The sequence below is a fragment of the Microcaecilia unicolor genome, chromosome 3 (genome assembly GCF_901765095.1).
Source record: "Microcaecilia unicolor chromosome 3, aMicUni1.1, whole genome shotgun sequence".
In the NCBI taxonomy this organism is placed as follows: domain Eukaryota; kingdom Metazoa; phylum Chordata; class Amphibia; order Gymnophiona; family Siphonopidae; genus Microcaecilia; species Microcaecilia unicolor.
Window position 1 is genome coordinate 503870919 of NC_044033.1, and position 15111 is coordinate 503886029.

General features: G+C 45.2%; 1 protein-coding gene across 1 annotated transcript in view; it reads left to right on the plus strand.

The window, feature by feature from the left end:
- The first annotated feature begins 1032 nt into the window (after positions 1–1032).
- The window catches only part of LOC115465237 (gamma-aminobutyric acid receptor subunit rho-2-like), a 32024-nt gene continuing 17945 nt past the window's right edge, over positions 1033–15111 (plus strand). Inside the window, exons 1-5 of the mRNA XM_030195640.1 lie at positions 1033–1151; positions 5607–5713; positions 7558–7625; positions 10760–10983; positions 13467–13549. Of these exons, the coding sequence (XP_030051500.1) occupies positions 1036–1151; positions 5607–5713; positions 7558–7625; positions 10760–10983; positions 13467–13549 (598 nt within the window). The 5' untranslated portion in view covers positions 1033–1035. The remainder of the gene's footprint in view (positions 1152–5606; positions 5714–7557; positions 7626–10759; positions 10984–13466; positions 13550–15111) is intronic.

Consider the following 15111-nt stretch of genomic DNA (forward strand, 5'->3'; position numbering starts at 1 on the left):
AGATGATAGTGGAAGCCATGAGATGAGATCAGGGAGCCCAGGGAAGAGGTGTAGATTGAACTTTAATGTAACACTACTTTGTATTTCTCAATCTGGAAATGGTGATCACCATTACGGCATAATGTAAGCCACATTGAGCTTGCAAAGAGGTGGGAAAATGTGGGATACAAATGCAATAAATAAATAAAGCTTAAGTGTGTGGCTCGGGAGCATGAATGTGTGCAGCCTGCCTATGTTACTTATTTGTGATCAATGAAAAGGCTGGACTCCAGATCTCTTATGTAACAGCCTTAGGCAAACGTTTTGATTTCAGCATGTGAAGGCTACATGTCCTCTTCACAGGAAAAAAAGCTTCTCTGTGAACCAGGACCAATCACATTGCACAGCTGTCAGCATCCATTGACTAAGCTCCTAAGGAATGGATCCTCAGGAGCTTAGTCAAGATCGGGAGGCGGGGCTGGTGGTAGGGAGGCGGGGATAGTGCTGGGAAGACATGTACGGTCTGTGCCAGAGCTGGTGGTTGGGAGGCGGGGCTGGTGGTTGGGAGGCGAGGATAGTGCTGGGCAGACTTGTACGGTCTGTGCCCTGAAGAGGACAGGTACAAATCAAAGTAGGGTATACACAAAAAGTAGCACATATGAGTTATCTTGTTGGGCAGACTGGATGGACCATGCAGGTCTTTTTCTGCCGTCATCTATGTTACTATGTTACTTATTTGTGATCGATGAAAAAGCTGGACTCCAGAGCTCTTATGTAACAGCCTTAGGCAAACCTTTTGATTTCAGCATGTGAAGGCTACATGTCCTCTTCACAGGAAAAAAAGCTTCTCTGTGAACCAGGACCAATCACATTGCACAGCTGTCAGCATCAGGCTTAAATCCTGCTACAGAAAAACCAAATCCCTAGCAAAGAGAGTTTGGAAAGATGCTGCACCCATCAAGCCCAGCTGGCTCCAAAGTGTAAAGCAGGTGAGATTTACCCTGCCAGAAGGGACAGGAACTACAGCCTGCACTATCACACTTTTTGGTTTTAAACATGCCTCATTTTTCCCCACTGCTTTTGGTGCTCTGCTGCCTGATCTTGCTTACTGAGAGCAGAAAACACAGGAATAGGCGCTGGTCAGCTCAGCAGGAGGTGCACAAGAAGGCCAGGTGAGGTACTGTTAAACCCCTTGAATTTCACCAATAATTCTATACCTTTCTAGTAACTGGCCCTGTTTGCACCGAAATGGTGTCTCAGCCGATGTAAACGACAATGCTGACCCTAGCATAATGAAAGCATTCTGCAAATACAAAGGCATGAGAAAAATGCAGACAGTAAAGTAAAGCATATGGTCGGATGTGCACATAACTGTTAGCCATCAAATATATTAAAGGGCAGGTGTTTTTCTTGTTTATTTATCATGGATCTTTCAACTGAGGGGAGATAGAGGTCTGTAAAATAGTAAGTGGAGTACAGGTAGAGGTGAATCGTTCGTTTACTCTTTCCAAAAATACTAGGACTAGGGGGCATACGATGAAGCTACAAAGTAGTAAATTAAATACGAATCAGAGAAACTTTTTCTTCACTCAACATGTAATTAAACTCTGGAATTCGATGCCAGAGAATGTGGTAAAGGCGGTTAGCTTAACAGAGTTTAAAAAAAAGGTTTGGATGGCTTCCTAAAGGAAAAGTCTATAGACCATTATTAAATGGACTTGGGGAAAATCCACTATTTCTGGGATAAGCAGTATTAAATGTTTTGTACTTTTTTTTGGATCTTGCCAGGTATTTGTGACCTGGATTGGCCACTGTTGGAAACAGGATGCTGGGCTTGATGGACCTATGGTCTGTCCCAGTGTGTCAATACTTATGTACTTATGGCTGTTGCGTTTCTTGTGTGACGGTAAAGTTAAGCATATGGTCGGATGTGCACATATCTGTTAGCCATCAAATATATAAAAGGACAGGTGTTTTTTGCGTTTATTTATCATGGATCTTTCAACTCCAAATACTTCATTTTGAAGTTTGCCTTGCTTTCGTGGTCTCCAGTTCAGTCCAGCTGCCGTTTAAGTTTCCACAGGTAGACTGTTGCATTTCTTGTGTGTTATCCTCTTTACAAGCTGTGCAAAAATTCTGGCATGATGTGTCGAAAGGTATAAGGAAGAGGGCAACGTGGTTGACCACAGTAGGCATGACCAGATTATCGATAGCATGGATATTATTAAACAAGGGAAAAGGGAATGTGTGGTAGATAGGTACTGGTCTGAGTTTTCACCTGGATTTTAGGAGGTTTTAGTTGAAATATTCTAGGTCGCAGAGTTTTTTATATGCATGTCCAGTTTACTTGTTTAAAAAAATCCATCTTGAGAATTTTGTGAAATTAAGTCTGTAATGGGTGAAGGATTCACTTGAGAATGGTGATTTTCCTGATCAGTTAAAAAAGATCATCCTTACACCAACCCCAAAGAATGAGAACGGCAATATGGAAGAGGCTGTAAATTGCCTCTATTCCTCTCTATGTTAAAATATTAGAAAGTCTAGTGGCTAAGCAACTGGTAGACTACTTGGATCTTTTTGATTTATTATATCCTACTCAATCAAGCTCTAGGAAAACTTAGGGCCCTTTTACTAAACCGTGTAAGCATCTTCGTGCACCCAATGTGCGCCAAAATGGCTCTTGTGGTAATTTCATTTTTTGCGCGTGTCCGATATGCACGGCCAAAAAATAATATTTTCAGATGCACATATCAGACGTGCGCCAAGTGGCATTTGACGCACGTAGGTCATTACCACCCTGTTATGGCGTGAGACTTTACCGCTAGGTCAATGGCTGGCAGTAAGGTCGCAGACCCAAAATGGACACGTGGCAATTCTGATTTTGCCACACGTCCAATTTTTTTGGCAAAAGGGCCTTTTTTACAGGCGCGCTGAAAAATGGATTAGCGCACGCCCCAAACCCGCGCCTACACTACTGCAAACCGTTTTTTCGGTGCACCTTAGTAAAAGGACCCCTTATAGCACTGAAACCTTAACGGGGCCTTTAATAGGTGATATAAGGAAGTATATGAGTTGGGGGTCATCAGATTATTATGTTACAGTATGACCTACCTAGTGCTTTTGATTTTGTAGACCATAGGATTTTCTTGTCAGTTTTGGATTCTTTTAGTGTTAGTGGAAAGGTGATTGCCTGGTTGAAAGGTTTCCTAATGAAATGATCTTATTGTAAAAATGAAAGGGGAAACAGCTAGTGGAGTCCCTCAGGGGTCCCCACTATCCCCAATACTGTTTATGTTTAAATCATATTTTATTAAACATTCTGTGAAAATAATACAGTTAACATTTGTCTCTAAGTACAACCATTTTCCACAATTTCCATGTGCTAATACGTGAGTATTTTTTTTATTTTTCTTCCCCCCCCCCCCCCCGTACCTATATCTTGTACATTTATATTCTAGTGATCAACTTGGCAGATAGTATCATAACATAGGTATCCTATCTTCCCTCCTCAAACCCCACCCTCCCCCTTCCCACCCTACTCCCTTCCTCTTGCAGTGTCCTTCCTATTGGTATCCAAAACATTATCGTCAGGGGTTCAATATATGACTTCGTGCTGTCGGTGTCATTGTATTCCAGAACGGACTCCATCGTTGCTGAAATTTAATGCCCATTTCTGAGTCAAGGTCTTTTGTAGCTATACGTTCCATACATAACGTGTATCATACGTGTCCGCCATTGTTGTAACGTCGGAGAGTGGTATGACATCCATTCTAATAATATCGTTTGCTTACCAACAAGTATTGCTCTCAGTGCAAAAGCAGTGTAACCTCGCTTAGGTTTCGTCCCTAGTTTTGGTTGTCCAAAGAGCAAATTAACTTCATAATGCCATTTTTGTCCCCACATCCCCAATACTGTTTAATGTTCTAATGTCTACACTTGGTTTCTTTTTAGAAGAGGAGGGTATTAATTGTTTTCTCATATGTAGATGACATTACAATCTTTTCTCCATTTGATAAGAATAAGGATGATGTTAATTTAAGTCCCCTCCCTTTAAAAAGCCGTGCATTATTATTCACTTTGGATGGGCTGCCCGCATTACTGCACCAGCAGCTGCTAGTGCAGCTTTGTAAAAAGGGGGGGGGGGGGATCATTATTAAACATAGTACAGTATTGGTGGAAATTAAATAAGGAAAAAAGAAAACGTTTAATTATATCCCCCTTTGCATTGACATTTCTGATCTACACTTGACTTTAGATGGTAATTCTCTGAAATTAGAGACAGAACTGAAAATTTTGGGCATTTTAGTAGATTGGCATCTATCATTGGAAAATCAATCTCACATGGTAGTTCAGAAAGTATTTGGTGTTTTAAAGAATCTAAGATGGATTCGTCATTGTTTTAACAGTGATAACTTTACATTATTAGGTCAATCAGTTCTATCACAAAGTGATGATTGTAATGTTTTCTATGTGGGATGTACATCTATGGTTAGAAAGAGAGCACAAACTGTTCAAAATATTGCTGCTAAGCTAATCCTTTCTAAAACTAGATATGATAGAGTGACCCCACTTATGTAGCATTACATTGGTTGCCTATTGAGGCTAGAGAAATCTTTATGCTATGTACTCTGGTCTTTTTTTATCATTGTATGGAGCTACACCAGAATACCTGAACAGATGGTTTCTGTTCTCGAGCTCTGGAAAGTAAAGACGGAGCAGAAATCATTTGAATCTAACTTATTTCTCACCTAAGGGGGTTAGATGTAATGGGAATGGCCTTCCCTTGGCTATTAGATCTGAATCCCTTTTGAAAACTTTTACCCCCGTTTACTATGCTGCTTTATTGGCTGGAGGTGCGGTAATGCTGACTTAGGCTCATTCCTGTATTCTGTACCGGCATGCACCTGCAGGCTTGCCGCTATTGAATACCACTTGGCACTATTTTTTCTGGTACTCATTTCTTGGTGCAAAGCTCAGCACCCTCTGCACAATTGCCTCCTAAGATTTATGAAATAATGAAGGTGGCCCATTGGAAACAGGAAATGAGGGTGGGACCAGAGGCAAAGCTGAGAGCAACGAGAAGGGAAAGCAGGCTGAAGCGCCAACTCGCCAAGACTGCTCGTGCTCGCCTTTCAGTACTGCTGCCACTGGGACCCCGGTAACATGACTTTTAAGTTATGGGTGGCAGGCATGCAGGAAGGCGAGGGGCAGGCGAAGGACTGTTGTGGGAGTGGGAGAAGAGGTCAGGCTGGAACTCGGAGGGAGGGGCTGGAACTCAGAGAGAGGGGGGTCTGGAACTCAGAGGGGGGTCTGGAACTCAGAGGGAGGGGGTCTGGGAGGGAGGGACTGGGGTCTGGAACTCTGAGGAGAGGGAGGGTCTGGAACTCTGAGGAAGGAGGGAGGGAGGGATTGGGGTCTGGAACTCTGAGGAGAGGGAGGGGGACCTGGAACTCTGAGGAGAGGGGGGCGAGGAGGGGGAGGGTCGAGGAGAGAGGGAGAGGAGGGGGGAAGAAATGCACCACCTGTAAAAAAAAAAAAAAAAAAAATTAAGCACCCCCAATCATTTTGAAAAGTTGGCTCCTATGAAGGTGGTCAAATAGCAAATGTTCTGCAATTTCTCTTTGCAGTCCCCTTTATAAGAAGAATCATGACATAACCAAGATCCAGTGGGGGAAAAGTGATCAGCTACTACACGTAGATGACCATGATTTTACTATGAGGCCAGCTTTTGGAGGTACAGTTGGAAGGTTTTTAAAAAAATCTTTTGTGGAAGTTTTTTATTTTTTTATAAGTTTCTGAAAATTCTTCGGTCGCTTGGCCACATTCATTTTGATATTTCTGTCAGGAACCTTAGGCAGACTGTAGGATACTTGACACGTTTCCTCTGGATTTTGTGAAGGTTGCCAAAATTTGGATACACAAATTTGAATGCAGACCCCAGATCTGTGCACAAACTAGTTAATGAGACATTAACAATAAATAGTTGGTGTATATTGGCTTTCATCTGAGTATTTTCATAATAATGTTCACAAGATTAAACTTGAATTCTCAACCAAGTCACCTCCTCCTCTCCTTCCCTTAGTCCATTCTCCAACATCTCATGCAGCATCTCTCCCTTCCACCCCTCCTCCATCATGTCCAACATTTCTCTCTATCTCTCTCCCCCATGCATCATCTCTCCCTCCTCTCCACCCCTATGTCCAACATTTCTCCCACTCTCACACCTCTCTCTTCTCAGTGCAGCATTTCTCCCTCCCCTCCACCCCCATATGCAAGATTTTTCCCTTTCTCACCCTCACCATCTCTTTGCTGTATCTCTCCTTCCTTCCCCCTCCACCCTAACAATTCTGCCCCTCTCCCCCCATGCAGCATCTCTCCTTCCTTCCCCACCCACCCACAACTCTCCCTCTCACTTCAATGTGTGGCGGTGGCCAAAAAAAGCAATCAGGATGCTAGGAATTATTGGGAAAGGGATGGTGAATAAGACCGAAAATAATATAATGTCTTTGTAACACTTCACAGTGTCTGTAGCTTGAATATTACATTCACTTCTGGTCGCCATGTCTCAAAAAAGATATAGCAGAATTAAAAAAGTTTCAAAGAAGAGCGACTAAAATGATAAAAGGGATGGAACTCCTCTCGTATGAGGAAAGGCTGAAGAGATTAGGGCTCTTCAGCTTGGAAAAGAGACGGATGACGGGAGATATGATTGAAGTCTACAAAATCCTGAGTGGTATAGAATGAGTAGAAGTAAATCAATTTTTTACTCATTCCAAAAGTACAAAGACTAGGAGACACTCAAGGAAGTTACATGGAAATACTTTTAAAACAAATAGGAGGCAATAATTTTTCACTCAACGAATAGTTAAGCTCTGAAACTCTTTGCCGGAGGATGTGGTAACAGCAGTTAGCGTATCTAGGTTTATAAAAGGTTTGGACAAATTCCTGGAGGAAAAGTCCATAGTCTGCTATTGAGACAGACAAGGGGAAGCAACTGCTTGCCCTGGGATTTGTTGTATGGAGTGTTGCCACGATTTGGGTTTCTGTCAGGTACTTGTGACCTGGCTTGGCCACTGTTTGGAAAACAGGATACTGGGCTAGATGGAGCATTGGTCTGGCCCAGTACAGCATGTTCTTATGATATTCAGACCATGGGAGGTAGATGTGCTGCCTCGTGTGGTTGGCCCTGGACCCAGATATTCGAAGCTGGGCCATTTCCAGTGACCAGCATTGAATATCCGGGCGTATTTTGGCCAGTTTCAACTTAACCAACCAAACTGATATTCAGCACTGGCTGGTTAAGTTGAAGCTGGCCAAAGATAGGCCAGTTATTTCGGCGGCCTAATCTGGCCACCAAACTTAGCTGGCAATGTGCTGACTATCTGTGGATAGCTGGTTATATCGCGTGATGTAACCAGCTATCTGCTATTCGCTAACCGGCAATATTCAGCGGAAGGTAGCCGGCTATCATCCACTGAATATCGGTCATAGAGGGGGGGCTTCTGAGGGAGAATCTATGACGCCATTGGCTGATAAATGCTATAGGTTAAGTGTATATGTCTAACTCCTTGATTACAGGTCCTGCAATTCCTGTTGGAGTGGATGTGCAGCTTGAAAGTTTGGACAGTATTTCTGAAGTTGACATGGTAAGTAACCAGTGCCTTTTTTCAGTCGGTACCCTTTTCTGGGCCTGTATTTTTGATGTCTGCCTCACTTTGTGGCAGAAGTTAAAATAAAGGGTAGCTTGGGATCTTACTGCCTGTACCTGCCCTCAGCATCTGCTGGACCCACCCCCTCCAATACAGGAGGTCTGCGTTGGGATGGGTTTGGCCAAGGATGTTTAATAAGACAGTAGACGGCATGATATCAGAAAGTTGAAGCTGGTTTCCCCCAGCAGCTGCCGTATTGGTGTACCCAAAACGAACCACTCAAACTCTCCAAACCCCCCCCCCCCAACTCCCCTCCTAACAGAAAGAATGCAGAACCAAGGAGGTTTAATAAAACAATACTAACCTCACAAGTGTGCGTGTCTGCAAATGTTTTGGGTCACTCAATATGGCGGCAAGCTTTAGCCCACATAATGGGCCACATAGGCTCATTTCATCTCCTGTCTGGCAGACACTGATGTGGACACGGACTCCAAGGTCACATATTGCCCTTTCTTTCATTTCTTCTTGGAATTCTCTTCCTCCCTTTGCACAGAAATTTAAGGCTGAGCTCAAAACCCATCCCTTCAGATTGGCTTTTGGAGATCATGCGCAGCATTGTGACACTGTAAAACCTCTCTAAAGTGATGCGTGTTTGACAATCCCTATATTGTTTTGCTCTTTGTCTTTCCTCACTTTTAGCCTTTTCTTTCAAATTCTTTCTTTTCTTTTCTTTCCTATCTATAATGGAGTTCCTTTCTGAATATTTCTTAGTTTTATTGTAAATCATTTCGGTATTCTCATAATGGTGAGGCAGTATATCTAATTAATAAACCATAAACTTTATCAGTGGCGGTGACAGCAGTGAGGAAAAGGGAAGTGAGTGCAATGCTGGGCTGAGGGTGAAGGGAACAGAGTAAGCAATGATAGATGGGCAGGGTGGAGAAGTGAGGAAAAGACACTAGACAGGGAGGAGAGGGGATGACTGATATGAGGGAACAGAAGAGACAGGGGGATTCTGGACATGAAGTGGGAGCGATGCTGGAAATGGGATGGGGAGATACTGAATATGTGGGATGCTGGACATGGATGGAAAGGAAGAGAAGAGAAGTTGATTCTGGATATATATGAATGAAAGGGAGGAGATGGCAAAGGGGGTCCCGGGTCTCTCTCTCTCTCGCTCCTGATGAGACCCGGGTGATCACGTCCCGACAGGAGCAGGGGAGAGAAAACTCCATGCTGGGCTCCCCTTGGAAGCTGGACTTCGGGCCAGGGCCTCTGGTTTGGTTGGTGGGGGTCCCCCCAAGGTCTTCTTCCAGTGCTGCTCTTCTTCACTCTACCGCCTTGCCTGCCAAGCAGCAGCTTTTCCCCTCAGGCCGCACATGCTCAGTTTTGAAACCGAGCATGTGCAACGTGAGAGAAAAAGCAGCTGCAGGGGCAGGCCATGCGGCAGAATGAAGAAGAGCAGCGCTGGAGGAAGACCTCTTTTGCTGGCGGGGCCTTGGGATCCCCACCAGCCAAGGTAGTTGCAGTTGTGGCGGGTGGGGGCAGCAGCGACGATCCTGGGGGGCAGCAGTGGTGGCGGCGATCCTGGGGGAGGGGCGGCAGCCATGCCCCAGGCCCAGCTCAGTCTCTCGACAGCCCTGGTCCGCCCATGTGTTCACCCCTTGCAGTAGCATACTAAGCAGTTCACATGTGCCAGTTATAGAACTGCACCTAACACATATGCGCATAACTTTCAGGGGCCCTTTTACTAAGTGGCGGTAAAGCTACTGCACAGGTATGGGAGGCAGGGATAGTACTGGGCAGACTTATACAGTCTGTGCCAGAGCCAGTGGTGGGAGGCAGGGATAGTGCTGGGCAGACTTATACGGTCTGTGCCAGGGCCGGTGGTGGGAGGCAGGGATAGTGCTGGGCAGACTTAAACGATCTGTGCCAGAGCCAGTGGTGGGAGGTGGGGCTGGTGGTTGGGAGGCGGGGATAGTGCTGGGCAGACTTATAGGGTCTGTGCCAGAGCCGGTGATTGGGAGGCGGGGCTGGTGGTTGGGAGGCGGGGATAGTGCTGGGCAGACTTATAGGGTCTGTGCCCTGAAGAGCACAGGTACAAATCAAAGTAGGGTATACACAAAAAGTAGCACATATGAGTTGTCTTGTTGTGCAGACTGGATGGACCATGCAGGTCTTTTTCTGCCATCATCTACTATGTTATGTATGCACGCCAAATCTACACTACCACCTGGTTAGCACGCCCACCTGGCTGTAATATTGAGGTTGGTGCACGCTGTTTCCCACAGTAGAAAATATTTTTCTATTTTTACCACAGGGGGGGCGTTCCTGGTGGTAAGCTGCAGTGCAGCCACATTAGTGCTGCATGATTACCGCACATGTAGCATCACGCGTCACCTAGATAGGATTTTAGATAGTGCTGGGGAGGAGCCGGCTGTCTTGGTACATGTGGGTACCAATGACATAGGAAAATATGGGAGAGAGGTCCTGGAAGCCAAATTTAGGCTCTCTGGTAGAAAGCTCAAATCCAGATCCTCTAGGGTAGCATTTTCTGAAATGCTACCTGTTCCAGGGCCCAAGAGACAGGCAGAGCTCCGGAGTCTCAATGCGTGGATGAGACGATGGTGCAGGGAGGAGGGTTTTAGATTTCTTAGGAACTGGGCAACATTCTGGGGAAGGGGGAGCCTATTCCGAAAGGATGGGCTCCATCTTAACCAGGGTGGGAGCAGGCTGCTGGCATCGGCATTTAAAAAGGAGATAGAGCAGCTTTTAAACTAGAAATGGGGGGAAGGCCAACAGTCGCTCAAAAGCGCATGGTTCGGGATAAGGAATCTTTCAAAGATATCACCAAAACAGGGAAGATAGGGTATCCTGATAGTGTTTAATTCTAGCACATGGCCATTTACTGCTCCCATTAAAAGAAGCCTTATTTTTCCCAGCTGCGGTAAACAAAATGGCCCAGCACATGCCAAAAACATGCACCCACACTAACGCAGGTTTATGCCTATGTGTAGGCCCCAACGGTATATCAAATGTAAATAAATAAATAAATACTGTATAGCTGTTATTCCCATTACTCAGCCTCAGTGTTATATATTCCTACAGATGTTTTATTTTCCAAAATACAGGATTTCACTATGACCCTCTACCTGAGACACTACTGGAAGGACGAGCGCCTCTCCTTCCACAGTAACAGCAATAAAAGCATGACCTTCGACGGCAGATTGGTGAAGAAGATATGGGTTCCGGATGTCTTTTTTGTCCACTCTAAGAGGTCTTTTATTCATGACACCACTACAGATAATATCATGTTGCGGGTGTATCCAGATGGTCAGGTCCTTTACAGCATGAGGTAAGCTTTCTCAGCTCCTGCTGGCTGTGGATGGTTTATCTTTCTGTAGGTTCGCTGGTCACCTTTGTCTTGATTATCATGTAATTAAACTGGAAATCTATATTCGGTGATGCTTCTTCCTTGTGTTACTAAGGGTTATTTTATATAGAGTTACAAGATAGACACACGAGAAAGAGTGTCCATGCTCCAGAGTACATCTAGACAAAATGTATATCATTTTTTTTTAAATAATAGAAATGGTTAAATTAGGAAAGCCATGATCAGGGAGAATCATGGGTTAATTTTACAAGCATGGTAAATGGTAAGAGAGGGCATGATGCACCTATTCAGTTGAAAAGTAAGAGTTTGAGTTCTTAGATTTTACTTGAGGAACAGCGCCAGGGCAGTCACAAGCAGCGTATCAGAATCGCCAAGGACGGGAAGGAAGGGAGACATCGGTTTGGGGTGGCAAGAAGGGGGAAGAGATGGGGGGACCGCGGAGGTCCCTGGAGATATTTTAAAGTAGACTGGGGGGAGGGGATAGTGGAGTAATAAATGATGGGCCTGGGAACAGGGGAGGAGAGAGAGAGAGAGAGAAGGCAATGGGATGGAGGGAAGGAAGAGAGAAAAAAAGATATTGGACCCAGGAGTGTTGGGGAGGGAGAGAGAGATGCTAGATGGGAGGGCAGTTGGGAAGAAAGAGAAAGATGTTGGACCCAGGAAAGGAAGGGAAGGAGAGGCAGGTGTTGAACAATGGGAGGGGAGGAGGTAGGGAGAGATGCTGGCTTATGTGGGATAGGTTGGGAGGAGAACAACAGCAGTAGGAAATAGAGAGGGAGCAATGTTGGACCATGGAGGGGAGAAAGAGGAAGAGAAATGATTGATCATGGTGGGGGTCAGGAGGGTAGAGAGATGGGACAGGAAGATGATAGGGGTGTGGAGAAAAAGGGACAGAGAGATGTTAGGCCATTGGGGGGAGGGGGGATAGGAAGAGGAAATATTGGGCTCAAGCAGTGGCGGGAGAGGGTTGTGAAATAATGGAAATTGCAGAACCATGTGGTACAGCAGGCCAAGAAAGGATGGCAAGATAATTAGTGAGAGGAAGAAAGCAAATACAGAGGTAGAAATGTAGTAATGGAGGGTAGATGAAAGATGGAAAGGAATAGCAAGCTGGGGAAGGAGTGATGGAAAATGGGACAGCTAAAGAATGAGAGAAGAATATGGAAAGTTAATAGGTAGCTGAAAAGTTAAAAGAAGGAAAAGGGTGAGAAAGAAGATGAAGTTTGAGTGGATAAAGAGGCTGAAAAGAAAAAAAGGGAGATAAGACAGATAAGGGAAGGATCAATAGGTGAGAAACAGGTCTAGGGAAGGAATAGAAAAAGACAGGAGAGAGAAGAAAAGACAAATAGACAAAAGTCGCCCATAAGCGACACATCTATTTTAATTCACCAACGACCTTTATAAAGACCACCCATGTTTATATTTTAAAGACACATCAATGTAAACATCTGTGATTGTTGAATATATATCCTTATTACAACTCCTGATTCAGGCACGAAGGTGCCAAAACTTGGTACCGTGTCGAGTCATCACCAAATTAAAGTTTTTAAACTACATATCGAGAGTCCTTGGTCTGTTTCGAAGAGACTGATCCTGTTCCTACTTTTTTTTTCTTTGCTTTTGCATCTTTCATGTGGGACTTTGGTGTTCTTTCCACTTTTGTGGTTCCTTTCCATAGTTTTTACCACCATATTTTACAGTCCTTGCAGTTGGTAACACTTTAAAGAAAAAGTGCTTGATAAACATTGCGGACCAATGACTCCAGGGAGACGGGATACTGATGTATAAAGTACCACTTTATTCACAGACTCGACACAGTACCGTGTTTCGGCCACAGGCCTGCCTCAGGAGTCTTAAATGATTCTGGTACTAGTAATCGTCTGAAAGTTAGGTGGTCTTGAAAAAGACCTTCGAAGAATTGAAACAGATACTTTAAAGTCTCTGTGTAGTCTGTCAAAAGTAAAACAGCGTATGACTGCTTGTGAGGGAATCATATAGGTTTGTTTGTTTGGCCCCCCAAAAAAGGAAGTGAAAACATCCAAAAGATGTCTTCACTTCCTTTTTTGGGGGGCCAAACAAACAAACCTATATGATTCCCTCATAAGCAGTCACCATTATTTTTCCATTTTAAACATTTTCCCCTTGTGAGCCTATAGTTAAACATTTGGTTTCCTTTTTAAGAAAACCTGGGCTGCTATGAGGGCTTAGTGTTTGAATGTGATTTTCCTTAACCCTTTCCCTCTCTTCCCATCATCTCGCTCCATCTATTTGTCCTAATAAACTGAATGTTTAATTTATAAGTCACATTTATGTTCTGGACTGTGATATAGTTGTGGCTGGGTTGCTTCTCCTTTCTTGCCTAAATTGGGCACATTTCTTATCAGAGCACTTATTAATATCTTAATTGAAATGCAAATATGTGATTATTTTTTTCCATTGTTTAGGGTTACAGTGACAGCGATGTGTAACATGGACTTCAGTCGGTTTCCTTTGGACACGCAGACTTGTACACTGGAGCTGGAAAGCTGTAAGTGAAACTGAGGTTTTCAATAACACTGTCTTTTATTTGAGAGAGCATGTTCTATGTTATTGCTTTGTGCTGTGGGGTGAATTCTATAAATCATACCTAACAAATTGGCACCGAAAACCTCTACTTAAGCGCTATTCTATCAGCCTTGTGTAAAGTTAAGCACAGGAGTCCCACATAAATTTAGGTGCATCCATTTGCACCAATGGAAATTTACATGTGGGGAGCTGACCTGCTGCATGGAGGAGGACAGCTTGATAGCAGCAGCTGCAGGGAGCCACTTGGGAGAGAGAAAGCCTTGCTTCCCAGACCATCTTGTGGTATTTGCCACGCCCCCAGCCATGATGTCATCTTCTGCTGCCTATTTCTGTGAGCCTCCCTGCTTGCGGCCGCACAACCTAAGGGGCGCATGACCAAAGGAGGTTATATCCCTTTGGTGCCATCTTGGTGTGGCAGGACTCTTTGTATCTTATATCCTCAAAATGGTGAAGAGGAAGGTTAAAGTGAAGGCAGCCTCTACTTCCTCAGCAGTTGTGAATGGCCCTATGGACAAACATCTATCAACTCCGGCTCCAGTGAGTGTGGTATTTCAGCTTAACTGTTCACCCCAGTCTTCTTCAAGTTTGGGAGCATCTTTGAGCCCCATTGAGAGGGTATCCCCTCAGTTCCTAGAAGGACACATAAATTTGATTTTACCATTAAAGTTACAAGACCTTGTTACTGCTAGTGGTGGAAATTTGAGTGAGAAATAGGGGTCTTCCTTGGTTGTCGCTAGGAATTTGCTGCCTATTCCAACACCAATACCTTAGCTGTAACATTGGATGTTCCTGTAGTTTCTGATCAGGTTACTTTGAAGGACATTTGGGGGTCCTTTTACTACCCAGTGGTAGGGCTACTGCTGGGTTTGCTTGTGGGAAATTGGCCCTACCGCTGGGCTCTTGAGCAGTTCCGGCTTCTGGCGCATACTGTTTCCGGCGCCAGGAAATTTTAAAAACTTTTCTAGTGTCAGAGCCCTCACTGTCTCCTAAATATGAGATGGTAAGGGCTCCCCCAGCCAGGGGCGTAGCTACGTGGGGCCAGGGGGCATGGGCCCCCACAGATTACGCCCTGGCCCCCTCTACATTTGACCCCCCCCCCCCCCCGTCGCCACCGCCCGCCCCCTGCCCTGCCACCGCTTCAGGTACCTTGTTTGCTGGCAGGGGTCCCCAAACCCCGCCAACTGAAGAGTTTTCTTCAGTGCCGGTCAACTCCGGCGCCTTCGTTGTGGGATCATCTGTTTCTGACGCCTTACATCCTGCACCGTGCATGTAGCCCCATGCAGGACGTAAGGCGTCAGAAACAGATGATCCCACAACAAAGGTGCCGGAGTCAACCGGCGCTGAAGAAGACTCTTCGGCTGGCAGGGATTGGGGACCCCCACCAGCAAACAAGGTACCTGATGCGGCGGGGTGGGGGGCGGGCGGCAGGGGGGGGGTTTGTGGTTGCGGCAGCGGTCCAAAGTGGCGGCGGCGGAGGGGGGTCCAAAGTGACAGGGGGGGTGGCGGCGGCAGGGGGAGGTGGCT